Source organism: Peromyscus maniculatus, chromosome 8 (genome assembly GCF_049852395.1).
Source record: "Peromyscus maniculatus bairdii isolate BWxNUB_F1_BW_parent chromosome 8, HU_Pman_BW_mat_3.1, whole genome shotgun sequence".
Classification (NCBI taxonomy): Eukaryota; Metazoa; Chordata; class Mammalia; order Rodentia; family Cricetidae; genus Peromyscus; species Peromyscus maniculatus.
The window spans coordinates 50,401,168-50,419,768 of record NC_134859.1 but is presented as its reverse complement, the minus strand read 5'-3'; the positions used below and the strand labels follow the sequence as shown (position 1 = coordinate 50,419,768).

General features: G+C 46.7%; 1 protein-coding gene across 2 annotated transcripts in view; it reads left to right on the top strand.

Annotated features, from left to right (window-relative positions):
- Dnah9 (dynein axonemal heavy chain 9) overlaps positions 1-18,255 on the top strand; it is a 356,165-nt gene extending 337,910 nt beyond the window's left edge. For both annotated transcript variants that reach the window (XM_006973518.4, XM_076542621.1), the window contains 5 exons: positions 229-420; positions 2,072-2,242; positions 8,936-9,118; positions 15,847-16,236; positions 17,791-18,255. In XM_006973518.4, coding sequence (XP_006973580.1) covers positions 229-420; positions 2,072-2,242; positions 8,936-9,118; positions 15,847-16,236; positions 17,791-18,018 — 1,164 coding nt within the window. In that variant the 3' untranslated portion in view covers positions 18,019-18,255. The remainder of the gene's footprint in view (positions 1-228; positions 421-2,071; positions 2,243-8,935; positions 9,119-15,846; positions 16,237-17,790) is intronic.
- The last annotated feature ends 346 nt before the right edge of the window (positions 18,256-18,601 follow it).

The following is an 18,601-nucleotide window of genomic DNA, read 5'->3' as shown; positions in this document are numbered from 1 at the left end:
TGTCAGAAAGTCTTAAAAGGGTCATAGTCCTCAGTGCCTCCAATTTGACACTCATTGCCTATGTAAAGGGCTCCTAGGAAAAGCCTGCTGTAATTCTTCAAGCCTTTAGTGATATCCCAAGCATGCCTAATACTGCCAGGCTCTGGGGGCACAAAGTTTAAAAAGACATCACTTTTAATCTCAGCAGGTATCCAGCTCCAAAGCTCTTCTCTCTCCCCTCTGACTCAGGTGCCCTATGATGACTTGCGGTACCTGTTTGGTGAGATCATGTATGGAGGCCATATCACAGATGACTGGGACCGGAGACTCTGCAGGACCTATCTGGAGGAATTCATTAGGCCAGAAATGCTAGAAGGAGACCTGTCCCTGGCCCCAGGGTTCCCAGTCCCAGGCAACATGGACTACAGTGGTTATCATCAGGTGAGGCGCTGCTGTGCTTACAGTGGTGTGATGGTCTAATGGTGTGTGTGTGTTGGGGGGGGGGGGGTCTGTGCCCTGCACAGCTCAGCATGCACATGCTCACACTGGAACAAGACTGGGGGCCAGGAAAGGATGGCCAGGAGAGCTGAGCATATTTCAGCCTTGCTCTCTGCCCTCAGCTGGCTTTGCTCAACTCAAGAAGCTCAGGATTTCCAGCCTCAAATTAAAGATGAAATTGAGCCTGGAGATCTTTGTATCCTTGATGTTTGATTCCATAATTCTATTTGTCAATCTTTCCCACAAATAACACCCAGGGCAGTTATTTACTTGTTTTTATTCAAGATGTTGACAAAGACAATTTGAATAGGGAAAACTCTCAGGTAAGAACTTCGAGACCCTTGCATAAACTTTACCAGTATCTTGATAGAAAATGTTCTGTGTCCAGATCACTTACTCCTTCCATTTCCTGTTGGTTGCTATGGACACAGGCATGTATACCCACATAAAAGAAAAACATTTTCACTGAGATTTTTTTACTAGCATTTCAGTTTTTCATGTGCTATTATTGCGTTGATTTTTAAAGCATTCAGCTCTTTTTAACCTGCCATGAGAAATCTACTGAAAGATCATTTGTGGGGAGGGCAAAAAGATTTTTAGATCTTTAAGCATTCTTGAAAGAACTAAAATTTACTGGAGTTTATACCAAATTTAAGGGAAAAGAGTAGTCATGGAAACTTAAAAAAAAGTTTAATTCATAAAACTTAAGAATCATAGTCATAGAAGTCATTTGATGCAGAAAAGTCATACCTGTAAGAAGAAATTCAAAACGAGGGGACTTCTTATGAGAAATAAGAAAGTTCTAACCTGTTTGAGAGCCTTTGCCCAAAATGATAGCGCAAGAGCATCCCCTGGTGTCTGTGGACAATCCACCTGCCAGAGCAGCATCCTTGCGGAGGCTTGGTCCTTGCATCCCACAGTACTAGGACTTGCACATTCCCAAAGGTCTGAGGTACAATCCCTTCCTTGCACTTCCATGGAATCTGCCAGATCAGAGATGGTTCTAGTGTACCTGCCAAGGGCCCAGGAATGGGCTGGAAAAAATGCAAGGATAAAACCACAAAATTGTCTTTAAAGAATGAGCAATATTTAAACTAGTCGGTAACAACACCAAGAGGTCGCAAAAGGCACTTGAGGAGCCTAACTTGGGATATAGCTTTTCACCTTAAAAAAAAAAGAACTGAGAAGGGGGTGCACAAAACAGCCAGTGAAGAAAGTGACTTCTATAAACTGGGCAAGATTCTCGGGCAGTCTAACGTGGCTACCAGAATTAACCAGAGGTGTGTCTAGGTGACACAGTGTTTTAAAGTGTTTCAACTCCAATTCCTTTTCTTGGGAATGTGAGCCCTTCAGTTTGCAGCCAAGCTGACTGCTCCCTCCACCCCAATCTCATGTTTATTTTGTATGGGAGTTGTGGGAATCTGGTCTGGTGTGGGAAGAGGATGATGTTAAGAGCAGACAAGGGGAAATGGTGCCCCGTGGGTGAAATCTGCTGTGATCCTCCACCAGGGTGTTGGTGCTATGTCCCACAAAGGACCATGCAGATAGGAGACAAGCTAGTTATGCTTTGGCTGATCCTCGCCCTTGGTTTCAGTATATCGATGCTGAGCTGCCCCCTGAGTCTCCCTACCTGTACGGCCTCCACCCAAATGCCGAGATCGGCTTCCTTACCCAGACATCAGAAAAGCTCTTCCGAACCGTGCTGGAGATGCAGCCTCGGGATCACCAAGCTGGAGATGGAACTGGCATTACACGGGAAGAAAAGGTGCGTGGTGGGCATTGCCTGAGACAGTTCGGGGATCCCAAGGCTGGCAAGTGGGAGCCTTCTGCTAACAGTGTTGGCAGGAAGTCTCTAACATTGCGATTGGCAGATGGTTTTGCCAACCCAAAGTCAGATTTCATTTGGCTTATCTGCTGAAATGAGGGAAGGTCAGGGCTGAGCAGGAAGGGCTTGGGGGCATTGATACCAACTTCTGGATTTTTGGGGGGCAAAGTAAATAATGACGCTGCAGTTAGCTGCAAAACACCTCTCCACTCAGCTGCCAACATCTGGACCCCATCTGGACAGCCACACTTCTCTCAGTGAGAATGACCTCCAGGGCCAGTGTTAATGATCAAAATGCTTCAAGCACAAGGCAGGGAAGTTTCATGAAGCTAGGGAGAAATGATAGAGTAGAAAACAAACTAGGGTGGTTGGCATGTGGGTCTGAGGATAACCAAAGGCAATGTGGGGGAGGGGAGACTTAACATGATTATAGGGGGAAGAGAGGTCAGAAGAATGGACCACTAGAGTGAAACTTCTTGATAATTTTTTTTCTGAGACCAGTGAATTCTACTTAGAAGAGATGTGTGTCTGCCAACCCATATCCACCCCATGGCACTGCCAGCTCCCTCTAGCTCAGTGGGGTTCTCAACCTTCCTAATGCTGCAACCCTTTAATACAGCTCCTCATGTTAATGACCCCTAACCATAAAATTATTTCATTGCTGCTACTTCATTGCTGTAATTTTGCTACTGCCATGAACTGTAACATAAAAATTTAATGTGGGGCACCTGTGGGGGTCAAGACCCACAGGTTGAGAACCAATGCTCTAATTGGCACTGCCATGCTGCTCATAAGAAAGCATAAGGAAACAGCCTTGGAAGGTTAGGGTAGAGAAGCTGGGCACTTCCCAAACATTCATGCTGCCGGGACTGATTCTGAGAAAGCAAGCTGACAGTGAGGTGACGAGTCAGGCTTTTGTGAAAAGTTGGGAGTGATTTCCTTCAAACAGGAGTTATAAAGTTCTAATATGCCTAAGAATGAGCTACAGGGTAAAATTCTGAGGATATTTGTAAAGCTCAGTGGTAGAATACTTGCCAGGCAAGTATTCTACCCCTCAGTCTTCAGAACCCGGAAAAAAGAAAAGGGAATTCTGAGTCTTAGCTAGGAGGTAATTGGTTACTGACACATCTCTGTGACCAGAATACCCGACAGAAACAATTTAGGAAGAGGGCTTTGGAGGGATTTCCACTCCCGTGGCATGGAAGGCAGTGTAGACCAGCTCCATGCATGGTGGTGGGAGCATGGGGTAGACACATTCTTCACACCGGAATAGACCACGAGGCAAAGAGAGCATGGTCAGAAGCAGGAGTGAAGAACAGACCCCAGTGGCCTTCTTCTGCCAGCTCGGCCCTACCTACCTACCAAGATCAGCAGCCTTCAAAATGAATCCATGGGGGACATTTCAGATTCAAACCCTGACGTGGGCTTAGGCCCAGGAGTTGGTACACTAATTATTTTGATGTAGATGAGCATATTAGTTGGCCTTTTTCACCACTGCATGTGTCAGATAAAATCAGAGGATAAGGGGAAAAAGCGAAGTCACCCAGAAAGAAAAATGCCCCTCTCTCTTTCTGACGACAGCCAGGATGTGCAAGTAATGGACAGGAGCCTTCAAGCAAGGTTCAGCTAGCTCCCATCCTGCAGAGCATACATGCAGGTTACTGGGTACATGTCCCATCATGCCTTGTGCCACTACTCAGCCGTGGAATTGTTTTGCACATGGTTCCTGTGTTCTTATAGCTCTGCAGGTCAGGAGGAGGAGAATCCAAGCCAGAGCTTGCCTTTCCACCCACACTCTTGCACTTTGAACCAAGTCTACCGTCATGTTCACACCTCCTCCATGAGGGGAAGCTGGGGTTAGTGTGGCTAGCTTCTATGAGCCTAGGAGAAAGAGAAAGGCAAGGGTTGGGGACGTTGGGGAGGAGACCGACAGTGTCTACCATACTGTAACCCACATGGGTTTCTTTGAGGACGTGGTGGGCTCACTGGACAACCTGGCCTAGACCTGCTGCTTGGTCTTGACTATTTGGGGCTGGCAGATCTGCTAATAGCCAGGAGGAGAGCACCCTGTACCTCCTCTGCTAAGACCACTCTAACAAAACTCCACAGTCGAGGTAACGTAAACAACAGAAAGTCATGTCCTCATGTACCTAAAAACTAGAGTCCCCGTTAAGGTTCAGGAGGGTATAATTTGTTCCTGAGGCATCACCTCTTTGCTCACAGTGACCACTTCCTCCATTGTGTCCTCACATGACCTTGTTTTCTTTCTTGTAGATGCCCAAACCTCCTCTTCCTCACTAATAAGATTGGATTAGGGCCAACCTGAATAGCCTCCTTATCATATAATTTCCTCTATAAAGGTGTGTGTTCAAATGCAGTCATATTCTGAGATCCTGAGGACTGGGGTTCGACGTCAGAACCCGGAGGGGACTCTGATTAGCCAGAGCACTGGTCTCCTCCAGGAGTGCCCGGGGTTGCAAGGCCTTCTCCCTTCTGTGGTGTTAAAGCAGTTTGGTGCTAAAGGATAGCATTTCTTAGTGCTGAAAAAAAAAAAAAAACAGCTAGCCATTCTACTTTTGGAGAAAAGTAAACCATTTTCCCTATACTTTGATGAAAGTATGGCTTAAATTTCACACATATTTAAATGCAAAACAAGAAAACCACAAATGCACTGTCAGACCAGTTGTATGGATGTTTTTATGACCGTACAAGAAGGTATTCTGCAACATTTTAGATACCTCAAAATCTAGGAACACAAAGATTGATATTTTTGATGAATTAAGTTTCTTTAAGGCCTAGAGAGATGGCTTAGAAGTTAAGTGCACTTGCTGCTTGGGTTCAGGTCCCAGCATCCACATCAGGCAGCCCACAACAACCTGTAATTCCAGTTCCAGGGGATCAAAGATAAATATCCAACAAGAAAAGTGATGCTATCTCAGTGACAACTAAGGGAAGCAAAAATGTAATTTTTCATAATGCTAAAGGGTTTCAAATGTGACAATCCACAGTGTGAGACCTAAAAAGGTAGGCCTGTTCATCTCTGTTAGTCAAAGTTGAATTGACAGAACAATTTGACAATAGCTACCCAAGTTCAAAATGTTCATATTTTCCACTCATGATTCTTTTTCTTAGAAATTGGCCACTAAATATACTCAAAAGTACACAGATTATTTTATGGTGTATTTTATTTATTTATTGCAGAATTTTTTATGGTGTAGAAATGATGAACAGAACAATTACTTACCAACAGAAGGACAATAAATTATGTATGTCAAAATAGCAAAATACACATTTTGAATTAAGAAACCATTCCATATTTAGTGACAGAGGAGTGCACTCAAGATTTATAGGGAAGCCAGCCACAATAGCACACACCTTTAATCCCAGCACTGGGGAGGCAGAGGCAGGCAGATCTCAGTGAGTTCAAGACCAACCTGGTCTACATAGCAAGTTCCAGGCTAGCCAGGGCTACAAAGTAAGACCAGAAAGATATATGTATAAATATGTGTGTGTGTGTGTGTGTGTGTGTGTGTGTGTGTGTGTGTGTGTTTAGAGAGAAAGAGAGAGAGAGAGAGAGAGAGAGAGAGAGAGAGAGAGAGAGAAGAGGGAGAGAGACTGGTAGGTATGGTGGTGGATAGATGGGTGATGAATGCATAATCATAATTGTTAAGTGAATGTGGCTAGCTGGCTGGTGACCGAAAAGACAAAGTGTCCTGTACATTGAAGGAAATCTGCACACCCAATCAAATATTGACAGCTTACTAGTACTTTCCCTCTTATAAGAAGAAAAGATATACCAGAAGGTGGATTTCTAGTAAGTATGTATTACTTTCCTAAAGAGAAGGAAAAGCAAAGGTGTTGACTTATGGAAACGAAATAGCTAATCCCTTGGAACCCGCCCCTCCCCTCTGAAGGATCCCTGGGGCTCCCAGAGCACAAGAGAGTCTTCCTTTTTCTGTGTCCTGCTCCTCCCCATCCACAACTCTTTCTCCAGCCTCCAAACCCCTTCTGATAAGCAGGAAAGAACTCTGCGTCCCCATCCTCGTGTATTTTGGAGCAATGCCTCTAGACCATCTTTTCATCTCTTTGTGAGTCACAGCCAAATAGCCGCTCACTGATACAGAACTGTTTCTTCAATTCCACTCCAGAGACAGAAATATAATATAAATTTAGCCATTTGTCTTCGGCTCTGGCAGCAGCTTTCAGGTACCATTAAAATTCCATTCTACTTTTTGCTATGACAGCAACCAGAGACCCATTTGGCGTGCGGTGATAGGCTATTGGCTTTTTTCTTTTTCTTTTTTTTTCTTTTCTCCTACCATCAGCTCTTTTCCTGGGGAATGGATTGTGTGTTAGCAATTCAAGGCAAGGTGAATATTAATCATCCTTTACATTTATATAGTCCTTTAAAGCTTTCAGATGCCGCGCCATCCATCAGTTGGTTTGATTTGATCTTCAAGTCAACCCTGGGAGTTGGGGGAGGGGAGACAGCAAAGACAGACTCTAGTGCATATGTTTGTGGATGAAAACCAGAGGCCTAACTGACTTGCTTGCATCCCATGAGAACTGAGTAAGGAGATGCTCGGGCCCAGTGACTGTGTCTGGAAAGGCACGGAAGAAATCATTTCTCAAAGGAGATAGAGGCCTGTTGTTGGAGGAAAGGATGGAGATGTTGAAGTTAACGAAGCCCAGGCAGGTGCAGGCCTCTGGAGCTCAGCTCTTAGGACTTGGAAGGGGAGGCGCTTGCTCACCTGCTCCCACTTTCCTGCTCCTTCCAATCTGCTCTGCTGCCCAGCTGGCCACTGTGTGTGCACAGCTTCATCTGTCTTTCTCTGCTAACAAACCTCCTGGGCTTACTCATTTACTCCAAAATGGCCAAGTCAGCCTCCACGTGCCTGCCCTCAAATAACCCACCATCTCTGTAGCTCAGTTCCAATTTTCTAGGAGAGAAATCCGGGCTATTCCAGCTCCCCTGGTCTAATTAGCTGCTAGTTTGTGTGGGAAAAGAGACTGAGGGAAGGAGGAGTTTAAGTGATAGATGGCCACGCCTCTTTCAGAATTCACAACTAGAAAACCACAGCATTACCTCCTGGAAATACAGAACAGAGGGAAGTGTGGGGGTGGGATCCCTTAATATCCAGGCCCCTCCCTATGGATGCTAAAGGCCCAAATGCCTTATGTTGATGGCTTAGTATCTGCATATCAGTTATGCACATTCTCTGCTATACACTTATACAGGGCTGGGTCTCATACATGCTAGGCAAGTGCTTTACTGAGGTTCAGTAAAGCATCCATTTCATATACCTTAAATCACCCTTAGATTAGCTGTAATGTCTAAGGTTGTGCAGTTATAATAATGGCAAGGTATGTTTGGTTTTTGATCCATGATTCGCTGGACCTGTGGATGTGGGAACCGCTGACTTGGAAGGCTGCTGATATGTGCACACACACCCACACATGTATTTGTCACTACCATTGCCCATCACTTCAGCTCCATGTGGCCTACAAGGGGCATCTTAGGTCAAAGTCTTACGGCTTTCCAATTTAGTGCCTGTAGCTAACTGGGTTGGCCTGTGAGTTTTTCAACCTCAATTCTTAGAAAGGTGTGTTTATCTTTTTAAGCTGGTGACGCAAGTTACAGGGAACTGGCCAGCCTCTGGAGAGGAGTGTCCTGAGGTCACTCCTCAAACCTGCCCTAGCTGATCTAAGCAAGCAAACCGGAGTGTGATGAGTGGACAGGCAGCAGATGATAGGTGACTGTCATCTAGTGTCCATTACAGGAGGGTAGAATCCCCTCCTTGTAAAGAATATTTTTTTTAATTCTTTGAGAATTTCATACAATGTATCTTGATCATACTCACCACCACCACCACCACCACCCGCCCCCGACTCCTTCCCCTAACTCCGCATTCAGAACTCTCAACTCCACACACCCTCAACTCCATGTCTTCTTTGTAATAATCAACTCAGGGTGGGAGCCGACTCACTTGATCTTTTGCAAGCAACCACAGCTGCTATTGAGTTTAAAAGTATGACAGTCCTGCCGGGCAGTGGTGGCACATGCCTTTGATCCCAGCACTTGGGAGGCAGAGCCAGGCAGATCTCTGGGTTTGAGGCCAGCCTGGTCTACAGAGCAAGATCTAGGATAGGCACCAAAACTACACAGAGAAATCCTGTCTTGGGAAAAAAAACAAGTATGACAATCCTATCATGTCCTGACCCTGCTTTGCTCAGGTCCTCCCCAGCTTCTGGCTATTTCAATCTTCCTGCCCCCTTTCCTGCAATGGTCCTGATTCCTGGGTTGATACAGATGTCCCCTGTGTGACTGAGCACTCTGGGGTCTCTTATTCTCAGCACTTGGACTGGTTTTGAGATTCTGTGCTAACCCTCAGCGACTGCACAGGGCAGCTTCTCTGATGAGGCTGAAGAGCTGCACTAATCTATGGGTAGAGAACCAGGAATTTACAAGGCAGTTTGGTACTATGCCCATTTAGCAGATTAATAAAAGTAGGACCCTAATACCCCTGGAGCTTCTGAGGTCCCCAACCATGAGATTATTGGCCAGGTTTACCATACCAGGCATGTATTTCCATGGAGTCCCTCCTTAACCTCATATTTTCTGCCATGGAGCAGGTCAAGGCCCTTCTGGAAGAAATACTGGATCGGGTGACAGAAGAGTTTAACATCCCAGAGCTGATGGCCAAGGTGGAGGAGCGCACACCCTACATTGTGGTTGCCTTCCAAGAATGTGAACGCATGAACATCCTTACCAGAGAGATCCAGCGCTCACTAAGAGAGCTGCACCTCGGCTTACAGGTGAGCAAGGTCATGAGCGAGAGAAACATTGCCAGAGGACATGGCTGGAAACCACAGGAACAGAGCTGTAGACACCAGGGTACCTGGGAGCTGAAGGGCAACTGTCCCCAAACCACCTAAATGCCTGAAAGAATCAGCATGGCGCTTGGTCCGTGGTCAGTGGGGTCTTCTATGCCCATGGGTAATGACTTACAACTGGCACCTTTAGTAAGAATCTTTAGTTAGAATCTCTGGCTGGCAGAATAGCTCAGTGATTGAGCTTGCCCAGCATCAGCATAGACAAGGCCCTGGATTTGATCCCCAGTATCTTGGAAGTGTGTGTGTGTGTGTGTGTGTGTGTGTGTGTGTGTGTGTGTGTGTGTGTGTGTGTGTGTCTATTATGCAGAAACTGGTTTTGTAGCTTACAGCGAAAGCTCACTTAGGCCCCCAAATTCCAAGTCTGGATTCTACTGGTGCTACATGTCTAGTTTTTGGAGTTACAAAGTCATAGTCATGCGTGTGAAAACAATTGAATTTGCTACATTTAGACGCCTATAGAAAGTACCAAGAAGTACAAAATCTAGGGTTGTTTTAATTTTTCTTCTTTTAATCTCCACCACCCCCAACCCCACACATCCATGCATAATATGGACAGAGGAAAACAATATGAAAGATGAGATGGGAATGCCTGGGCTATTGAGGACAGGCGGTATTTGATAGCTTTCAAGTTTCATGTCAGCATATAATCAGATAAATGCAAAATTCCGAAGCAGTTTCAAATGTAAACCAGGCCCTTGCCTGTCATATTTTGCATCTCCCGCCCTGGGGAAGCAGGTATAGAGCAGCAATTATCTTGAGTAGGTTTGCTGCAGTCATAACTTATTGAAGCCAGGCAATTTGGTGCAGGCTATTTACCCATTCGACTTCCAATTTGTTCGCTCATTTTTCTTCTAAGAACCTTCACTGTGGCTCTGTGTAGTCAATCATGAAGGATGCCTGGGCAGAGATGGGGAAGCAGTGTGGAGTATCTCTCCTTTCAGACTGAGCCCCACAATGTTGATTGATGCGCTCTGTGGGGAAGGATACGAAGAGGCCAAAGAGGAGCGTTCCCTGCCTGGATAGCCCTGTGGAAAGCGGGGTTCATAAACAGAGGCTAGAGGAGGATGCAGAGCAAGGCCTATGAGATAAGGGAGGCCCCAGAGCAGAAGCACAGAGAGTCCTTTGAGGAAAGGTGGATAGGGACAGTTGAGGACAAAAGGACAGGGCCTCTAGAGATCAGAGCAGAGGACCCAGAGCCTGCTCTAAGAGTCCACCTAGACAACAACAGTGTAAGGTGAACTTCTAGAAGGCGACAGAACAATGACCTAGAGGCTGTGAAGAACCTGTATGACCTGGAGGGTATTTTCTAATCAGAATCCTCTCAGCAAACAGTTTCGTGAGGACGGTCCCCAGAGTAGCCCCATAACACACTCTCCCGTCTCTGTCTCCGTCCACCAGTCCTGCTGTCCTCCCTGATGACGGTGCCAGGAGTCCCTGGGGGCAAGTGCAGCAGCTTCTGAAGTGCAGCAGGAAAGAGGAAAGGCAGAGGATGCCCTCCATGGCAAAAGGAGGCCGAGTTCAGAGGCGGGAAAGCAGCCGAGGAAGGGAACCCCGGGAGGGTGGCTACAACAGGGGGGCCTCCCAGATGGGTTGGCCATAGAGTACACCAGCACCTGCTGGATGAGAGAGTGAGGAAGTCTGCTTCCAAGCTTGTATGGGGGGTGGGGTGGTGGTGGTGTCAGGTGACCTGCTGACCCAGCGGGACAGGAAGAGGAAATGCTGTTGCTGACCTTTCCCCTTTGTCCTTGACTTCAGTAGTCCCTGGTTCAGTGTAGAAAAAAGTGGGTGTCTCCAAACGACGCCCCAAACTGGGCACCACAGTTACAAAATGCCTGACCCTTTGAGTCATTAACCAAACACTCTTAGCCTTTATGATGAAAATGAACTGACTGACTATAAGATCAGATTCCCGGAAAGTCCTAGCTGAGCTGCCAGACACAGCCCTAAGCCTGGAGCAGCTCAAAGCACACAGAATATGGGTAGGGAAGAAGTCTGGGGGAAAGCCAGCCAGCCACAGACACGCTCCACAGAGAGAATTTCTCTTGGGAATTCACCAGTCAGACATCTGGCTCTCGGCCTCCCGAGGTGTTCTCACTCCCATTAGCCAGATGCACAAAAGCCTGAGCTATGGAATTCTTAAATGATGGTTATTTTTTCACCATTTCTAATATTCAAAGGAGCGTATACTGAGAGACTGTTTAGAAAGTTCTCTCCCTACAGAGGTAAACAAGCTTTTAGACTTGTCCAGTACAGCAGACACTAATGTAAACGGCACATCAGATTTCAAAGAAAAAAGACCAAAAACTGTAAAATATGTCATTAATAATTTATATTGATTGTATATTCTAATATGTGGGATTTTAGGTATATTGCATTAAAAGAGACATTAGGAAAATTAAACTCACCTGTTTCATGTTTTGAAATGCAGCTGCCAGAAAATCTCGGAACTCCCATGGGTCCCATTTCACTTGGCTGGCCCGGCATCTGGGCATGTCTGGAACTTCTCATTATTCAAATGATTGATGGCCTTGGATTTTTTTCACTGTGCTTTAGTTTTTCTAAATTTATGCACTTGTTCAAATGCAAAGGCTGGCTTCGGGTCTCGGCTCCCACAGACTGTTGACTTCCAGCTCAAGCTGGGAGGGGCGTCATGCTCTGAGCCTTTGATCATCATCCATTCAGCCGCTACCCAGCCCTGATACCTTTGGCTATTTTGTTCTCTACCAGAGACTAAAATGAGCAAGCCACTGCCAACCTCGGTCTAGAAGCCACAGTGAAAAATGTGAGCCCCTTATTCTACCTCGTGGTGACTTACGTAAATGAAAGCTAGTGGCCAGGGGTAATAATGTGTATACATGGCAGCAATCCCTGCACTCCCGAGGTGAGATTACAAATTCAAGGTCAGCTTTAACTATGTAGTGAAACTTTATTTCCCGACACTAAGGGTTGGAGAGGTAGCTAACGCTTACCTAGAATATGTGAAGGCACCCGATTCAAGCCCCAGCCAGGACGGGGTGGGGGAAGCTAGTAAGAAAAAACATTTTCCTGAGAAGAATAGATAGGATCTGACCCTGACCCTCAGCATAGGGTGTGACATGAAGCACTCAAGGAAGTGTCATCCCCAGCCTGTCCTCTATGAACTGATTGCTGCTGTTGCCATGTGACCACAGCCTGGCTACTGATGACCTTCCAAAGGGAGGTTTCTGGTCTCACCTGTACCTTCTTCCTTAGCTTTGAGCCGACCGCAGCCTATGAATCTAGCTTCTAACACAATGTGATTCAAAGGAATGCAGCCCTACAGGAAAAATAAGGTTTCCATTCTATTGCACCAAAGGAAGATTATGAAAGCACTTATTTATAGGGACAAGTCAGTGGATAAGGTCACTGACAAGCAGCCTTCATCACACCTGGGGAAGGTGCCACATGGACTGCGGTGGTCTCCCAGTTTCCCATCAGTGTGGAAACCAAGGAAGTGTGTCACAGGACCCTGGGACCCAAGGCTGCTGAAGAGATGGAAGAGGCAGATTTTTAAGTTTTCTTTTCACTGACATACCCTGTGAGCTGGTAGGCTTAGATATTAACCAATGCTGCTCAGAGCCAGGCCAGGAAAAGTTAGGAAACCATTTTCTTTATTGCATCATAATGTTTAAGAAGAGCCGTACTAGGGGCTGCTGAAGGCTCAGCCTTGAAGGGAACATGCCGCTCCTGCAGAGGACCCAAGATCGGTTCTCAGCACCTCTGGCAGGCAGCTCAGCAAACTGCCTATAACTTCCGCTCCAGAGGAGCCCACAGCCTCTTTTGGCCCCTGCAGAGACTGCATGTAGGTGTACAAAGCTACACATAGACACATTTGCACACAAAATTCAAAAAATGAAAATATTTTTTTAAAAGGGGGGGGGGGGACGACACGACTGGTGCCCAGAGTTTGGCCACAGACTCTTCCTGTGCCCCCACAACAGCTTCCATCAATCTGGCAAAATCTTAGGAAACATCTTTGGGTTGGTTGGTTCTGAATAGCTCTCAGGACAGGCTAGCGTGGAGAGTGTCCGTGCTGTACTCCCCTAGGCCTACGAGGGCAATGCAGGCACACTTGGTAAAGCAGGGAAGGGCCCTGTTGCCTCCAGCTCCTCAAAGACCAGCCCTTTCTGCGTCTGCTGTCAACGTGCTGGAAATGCCTGCATCCGGAAACCAAGCTGCAAGGCGGCCCCGCTTCCTCAGTAGTTCCTGCTTCTGTGGTACAGCGGGGAAACCTAGGAGGCAGCACGTTCTTTTGGTTTCTCTTGCTTGTGCATTTGGTTGGTCGATGCAAAACTGTTGTCAGAAGAAGTGATACTATAAGCAGATGTGAGAGAAATTTTATGAATTAAGTTACGTATTTTGTGTTTCTTTGCTGTCAAAAGGAGTTTAGATTTCTGAAGGGTGTTAAGAATTAAGTATGGTATTAAAAAATTAGACCTTTTTCTAGCATAGTATTAAAGTTCATAGCCACTACAAAATACTCCTAGCATCTCCAGAGTCTGCATTTATTACAGCTGATGAGTGCACAGTGACACACCCGGAGTCCACAGTTTTCACTTGGGGATTTATTTCTCTTGGTGTTACCCTTCCTATGGGTTTAGACAGATAAATCTCAGCACATAGCCACAATCATAGTTCCATGCTGCATAGTTTCACTGCTGTTTACATGTGTGTGACAGGGAGGTGTGTTTGTGTGGATGTGTGTGCTGGGGATTTATACGCACATGCATATGGAGACCACAGATCAACTGAGAATGATCTTGTTCCTCAGGAGCCATTCATCTTGTCTGGGTCTCCCATTGGCCTGGAACTCACCAATTAGACAAGGCTAGCTGGCCAGTGAGTCTTCACTTCCCCAGCACTGGGACTAAAAAGCACATACCACCGTGCCTGGCTATTTTACGGGGGATCTGGGGAATAGACCTCAGGTCCTCATGCTTGCTTGGCAAACATTTTTGCCAACTAAGCTATCTCCCCAGGCCACGGCACTTATTTTAATAGTAAGCACATCATTTCTTATAACAAAACTCAGACTTGGCTTCAGACTTCACTGAAGCCTAGTAACAGAGGATTGCCAACTTGTCCCAGGGAGATAACCAGAAACAAATGACTTCTCTTTACAAGCAAAGGACAGGTGCTGTCTCAAGTCCCAAATGACCTATGAATTTGTCTCACTCTGACACAGTCCTCAAAGTAGGACCACCAGAAAACCAGGGCATTCTCATCATACTTCACCATTCCTGAAGACTTACAAATCCTGTGGGTTTACAGTATGGGACAAAGCCAGGACTTCCTCATGTACAGTAAATAACTTCCATAGACAAACCCAAACTTGATAAAGCTCAGAAGAGTTTTGTGGAGAAGCAAACTTAACCCTATCATTCCCAGGCATGGTGCTGTACACCTGCAATGCCAGCACTTGAGAGGCTGAGGCAGAAGGAATATGAGTTGGAGACCAGCCTTGATTATGAAATCGCTTACACACATACACACACTTACTTTTTTTCTTGATAGCTCTGTGGTACTTTGTTTTTTTTTTTTTTTGTAGCAATTTATTACTTTGTACATATCCTTTTAACCAGATTAGCAAGCAAATTGTGACATTATAGGCACATTAAGTTTTTTTTTTTTTTTTCGTTTGTCCAGACAGGGTTTCTCTGTGCAGCCCTGGCTGTCCTGGAACTCACTCTGCAGACAAGGCTGTCCTCGAACTCAGCTCTGTCTGCCTCTGCTTTTTGAGTGCTGGGATTAAAAGCATGTGCCACCACTGCCAGCTTAAACTTTTTTTTTTAAAGCTGTAACATAAGGTTTGTAATATGCCCTGGAAAAGGTTCATAATTCTATAGTTTCCATCAATAGAAAACACAGCCTTCCCATCTATGGGGATTACTCTGAGAACCCAACTTAATACCCAGTCTCATTATCCTCTACACCTCGGCTGTGAAGAACAGACGTGGACATCAGCTCTGCCTCTGTCTTTTCTTGCCCCCCTTATTCATAGTCGTGTTGCAAAGCGTTCACAAATGCTCTTGGAATCCAGGAGAGCCAGCTAGATTTCACCCCTCCCGGGTCACAAATGAGGACTCCCACGGTCAGCGTCCTGCTCTGCCCCTTTCTCTGCTGCCTGACTTCTTACCCTCCCCCGGAAGCCGACATTATGTAAGACCAAGCAAAAGGCCTGAGCGTTGAGGCTTCTACGCTGCTAGGGACATCCATGCCTGCCAGGCCACGTGTAACCGTGGGGCACGTGAAATGCAGCCAATGGGACTTAGGTGTGAACCCGTAAAAAAGGCTGCTGAGTTTGCCGAACCTACTGTGGCAGCCTTCAGTACCCAGGCCCAGTAATTCCCGTAGGAGTCCCCCTCAGTCATCTGTGCTGCCCCAGCCTCATGGAGCAGCAGTGCATTGCTTCTCTTTGATCGCTGCCACTGAGAAGTGGCAGCAGTGGGCACCAGGAGTGTTCTCAAGCACCAGTCTTGACGGGACAAGTCTTGCAAAGCAAATACAAGACAGGACCGCACTAGTAGCCCCCACCACAACTGGAGTCAGCTCCTACCTATGAGGACTCAGAGGCCAGTGCTTCCTGAGACTTCTGTCCCTTAACTCTTTGTCCCCCTACTCTTGGTCTTTAGGGAGAGCTGACCATGACCAGCGAGATGGAAAACTTACAGAATGCCCTGTACCTAGATGTGGTTCCAGAACCCTGGGCCAGGCGAGCCTACCCTTCCACCGCGGGCCTGGCGGCCTGGTTTCTGGACCTGCTTAACAGGATCAAAGAGTTGGAGGCCTGGACAGGCGACTTCTCGATGCCTTCAACTGTGTGGCTCACAGGTTTCTTCAACCCCCAGTCCTTCCTGACTGCCATTATGCAGTCCATGGCCCGCAAGAATGAATGGCCACTAGACCAGATGGCCCTACAATGTGATGTGACGAAGAAGAACAGAGAGGAGCTCCGGAGTCCCCCTCGGGAAGGGGCCTACATCTATGGCCTCTTCATGGAAGGTGCCTGCTGGGACACACAGGTATAGTCTGGGGACAAGCGGAAGGACACCTTGGGGCAGGGCTGGATGACAAGCACACTGACTGCCCAGTGCGGTGCTCTGCAATCTTTTTACCTAGGTTCACTTTTTCTCTTGAGACTATTTTTACCCAGCTGAGCATGGTGCCAGAGCAAAGGCTCTGGAGAGGGAGTGTGGTGCAGCCACACTAGCGGGATCTGACCTCAGCACCACCATTTGCTAACCACGTGGTTGCGGTCTAGTGTTTCCTCTCAAGAGCCCAAATAGCCAAACTGTTCAATGGGAGAACAGCCGCTGTGGAAATCCAAGGGGTTGCTACAGAGCTGGACTGCATCTGGCACAGACAGCAGATGATGCCACAGAACTGATGGTAACTGGTAAAGGGCACTGCATTTCCTTCCGGAGCAATGAACCTAATCTGAAACCAGTACGGTGTTATTCATCTCTAGGAACACCTAATCATATGCTTTAAAGGAGCTGGCATTATGGTATGGTAAGAAGTCTGAGGTTGCCCTGCTCCTCCTCAGCATGAACATTCTGTCCTGAGGACCACTGAGAGCCCCCCCTGTTCTGTCGCCCACCATGCCTTCCATCAGCCGCAGAGAACTAGAAAGACAAATCCTTTCAATACATTTCACAAAAACAAACCAAACTGTCCTGTCCCCAACAAAAGCAGCTCAGGGTCTCGTGGGTAAAGGGGCCAGCATTCCCAAAGAGCACGTGTGGTAAAGAAGTGTCCTGTGGTCCAGCAGAGTTGGGAAAGCAGCAGGTTAAAGAGTTAAATGTCTTCTGAACTCTACAAAAATGTCCGCTTCAGTGTGCTTGCTCTAAGTCCAAATTTATTTGGCTAACGACTCTCTCGCTCCTGGTAATATAGCTTATAATCAGTAGAAACTTTATAGCCCATGATCCAGTGGTCCTAGGTAATTCTATCAAGGCATCTCAGAAGACCGTAAGACAGCCCCGTCTGAAAAGTTACAAACTGTCCTACACTATCCCTTGTCCCCAGTTAAAGGAAAAAATGTCCCTCCTCCAGAAAGTTGCAATCCTCTAGAGGTGACGTAAGCACGTAATGAAACCTCAGAGAGGCAGCGACCGGACCCAGCTCTAACCTCCAACTGAAAACATCTGTGGGTAATTCTGCTGCCTTGCCCACTAAACTTCTAGCACCTGGCATGACATCTGCCAAACACTGGCCCTTCATGTTCTGATGAGATGGACATATGAAAGAGTATAAAAGAGGGGGAGTCTACCTGAAGACGGATAAACTTTTAGAGTTCTACGTCAGCAACTGACGTAAGGCCAGTTGTGCTATCACATGCTTCCAATCCCAGCACTCAGAAGGACCACGGGTTTAGGTACAGCCTCAGCTACATAGCAATGCCTCCCTCTCAAACACAGGAACAATTGAAACAGTAGATTTATGCTGAACAAATAGAAGTTTTGACAGTAGGAGACAGTTTCCACGGTGGGCTAATGGGAGAACCTCTCACAGGAGCAAGGCTGGCTGGTTGAGCTCTGGCACTAAGGTGGCTCTCCTCACCTTCTTGTTTCCAGGCTGGGGTCATCACAGAGGCAAAGCTGAAGGACCTGACACCCCCCATGCCTGTGATGTTCCTCAAGGCCATCCCAGCAGATAAGCAAGATTGCCGAAGTGCCTACGCTTGTCCTGTGTACAAGACTTGTCAGCGGGGACCCACCTACGTGTGGACGTTCAACCTGAAGACTAAAGAAAGCCCGTCCAAGTGGGTGCTAGCCGGTGTCGCCTTGCTTCTCCAGGTTTAGCATCTTGCAGAACCTCTAGGAGAACGAAGGAGGGTGGCTGGCGGCTCCCTGATAGGGAAGTAGGTGAGGGTAATGGCAGATTTTTATGAAGAAATCATAGGCACCAACCTTCTGTAGAATTTCTCTGGGGGACTTGGGGTTCCTGGAGTGAGGCTGAGATGGAGAGTCAGCTCAGGAATAATGGGAGAACTCTGTAATAGTGTTTACTAATAAAATGATTCATTCTTCAACTCTTCTAAGAACTGTTGAGTCATGAATAATGGTGAAGAGACCAAGAGAATCAAGCTGGGAATGAACTCTGCCCGTTACACAGTGCAGTCCTGGATCTCAGGGCTCTAGCTCCTGGATACTTCAAGTGCATAGGCAGTGCCCATCAGTCAGAATTTCTATCATCACTGTTTGAGAAACATTAATATTTCTCTGTAAAGAGTCAGAGACTAAACACTAAAAGCTTTGCAAGCCAGTCTTGGCTAGACACCTATGTGGCCACTGTAGCCCAAAGCAGCCTAGACAACAGGTAAACGAGGGGGTGCGGCTGCATTCCAGTAAGACTCACAAACACCTCTCTTATAGCAGCTGTTAT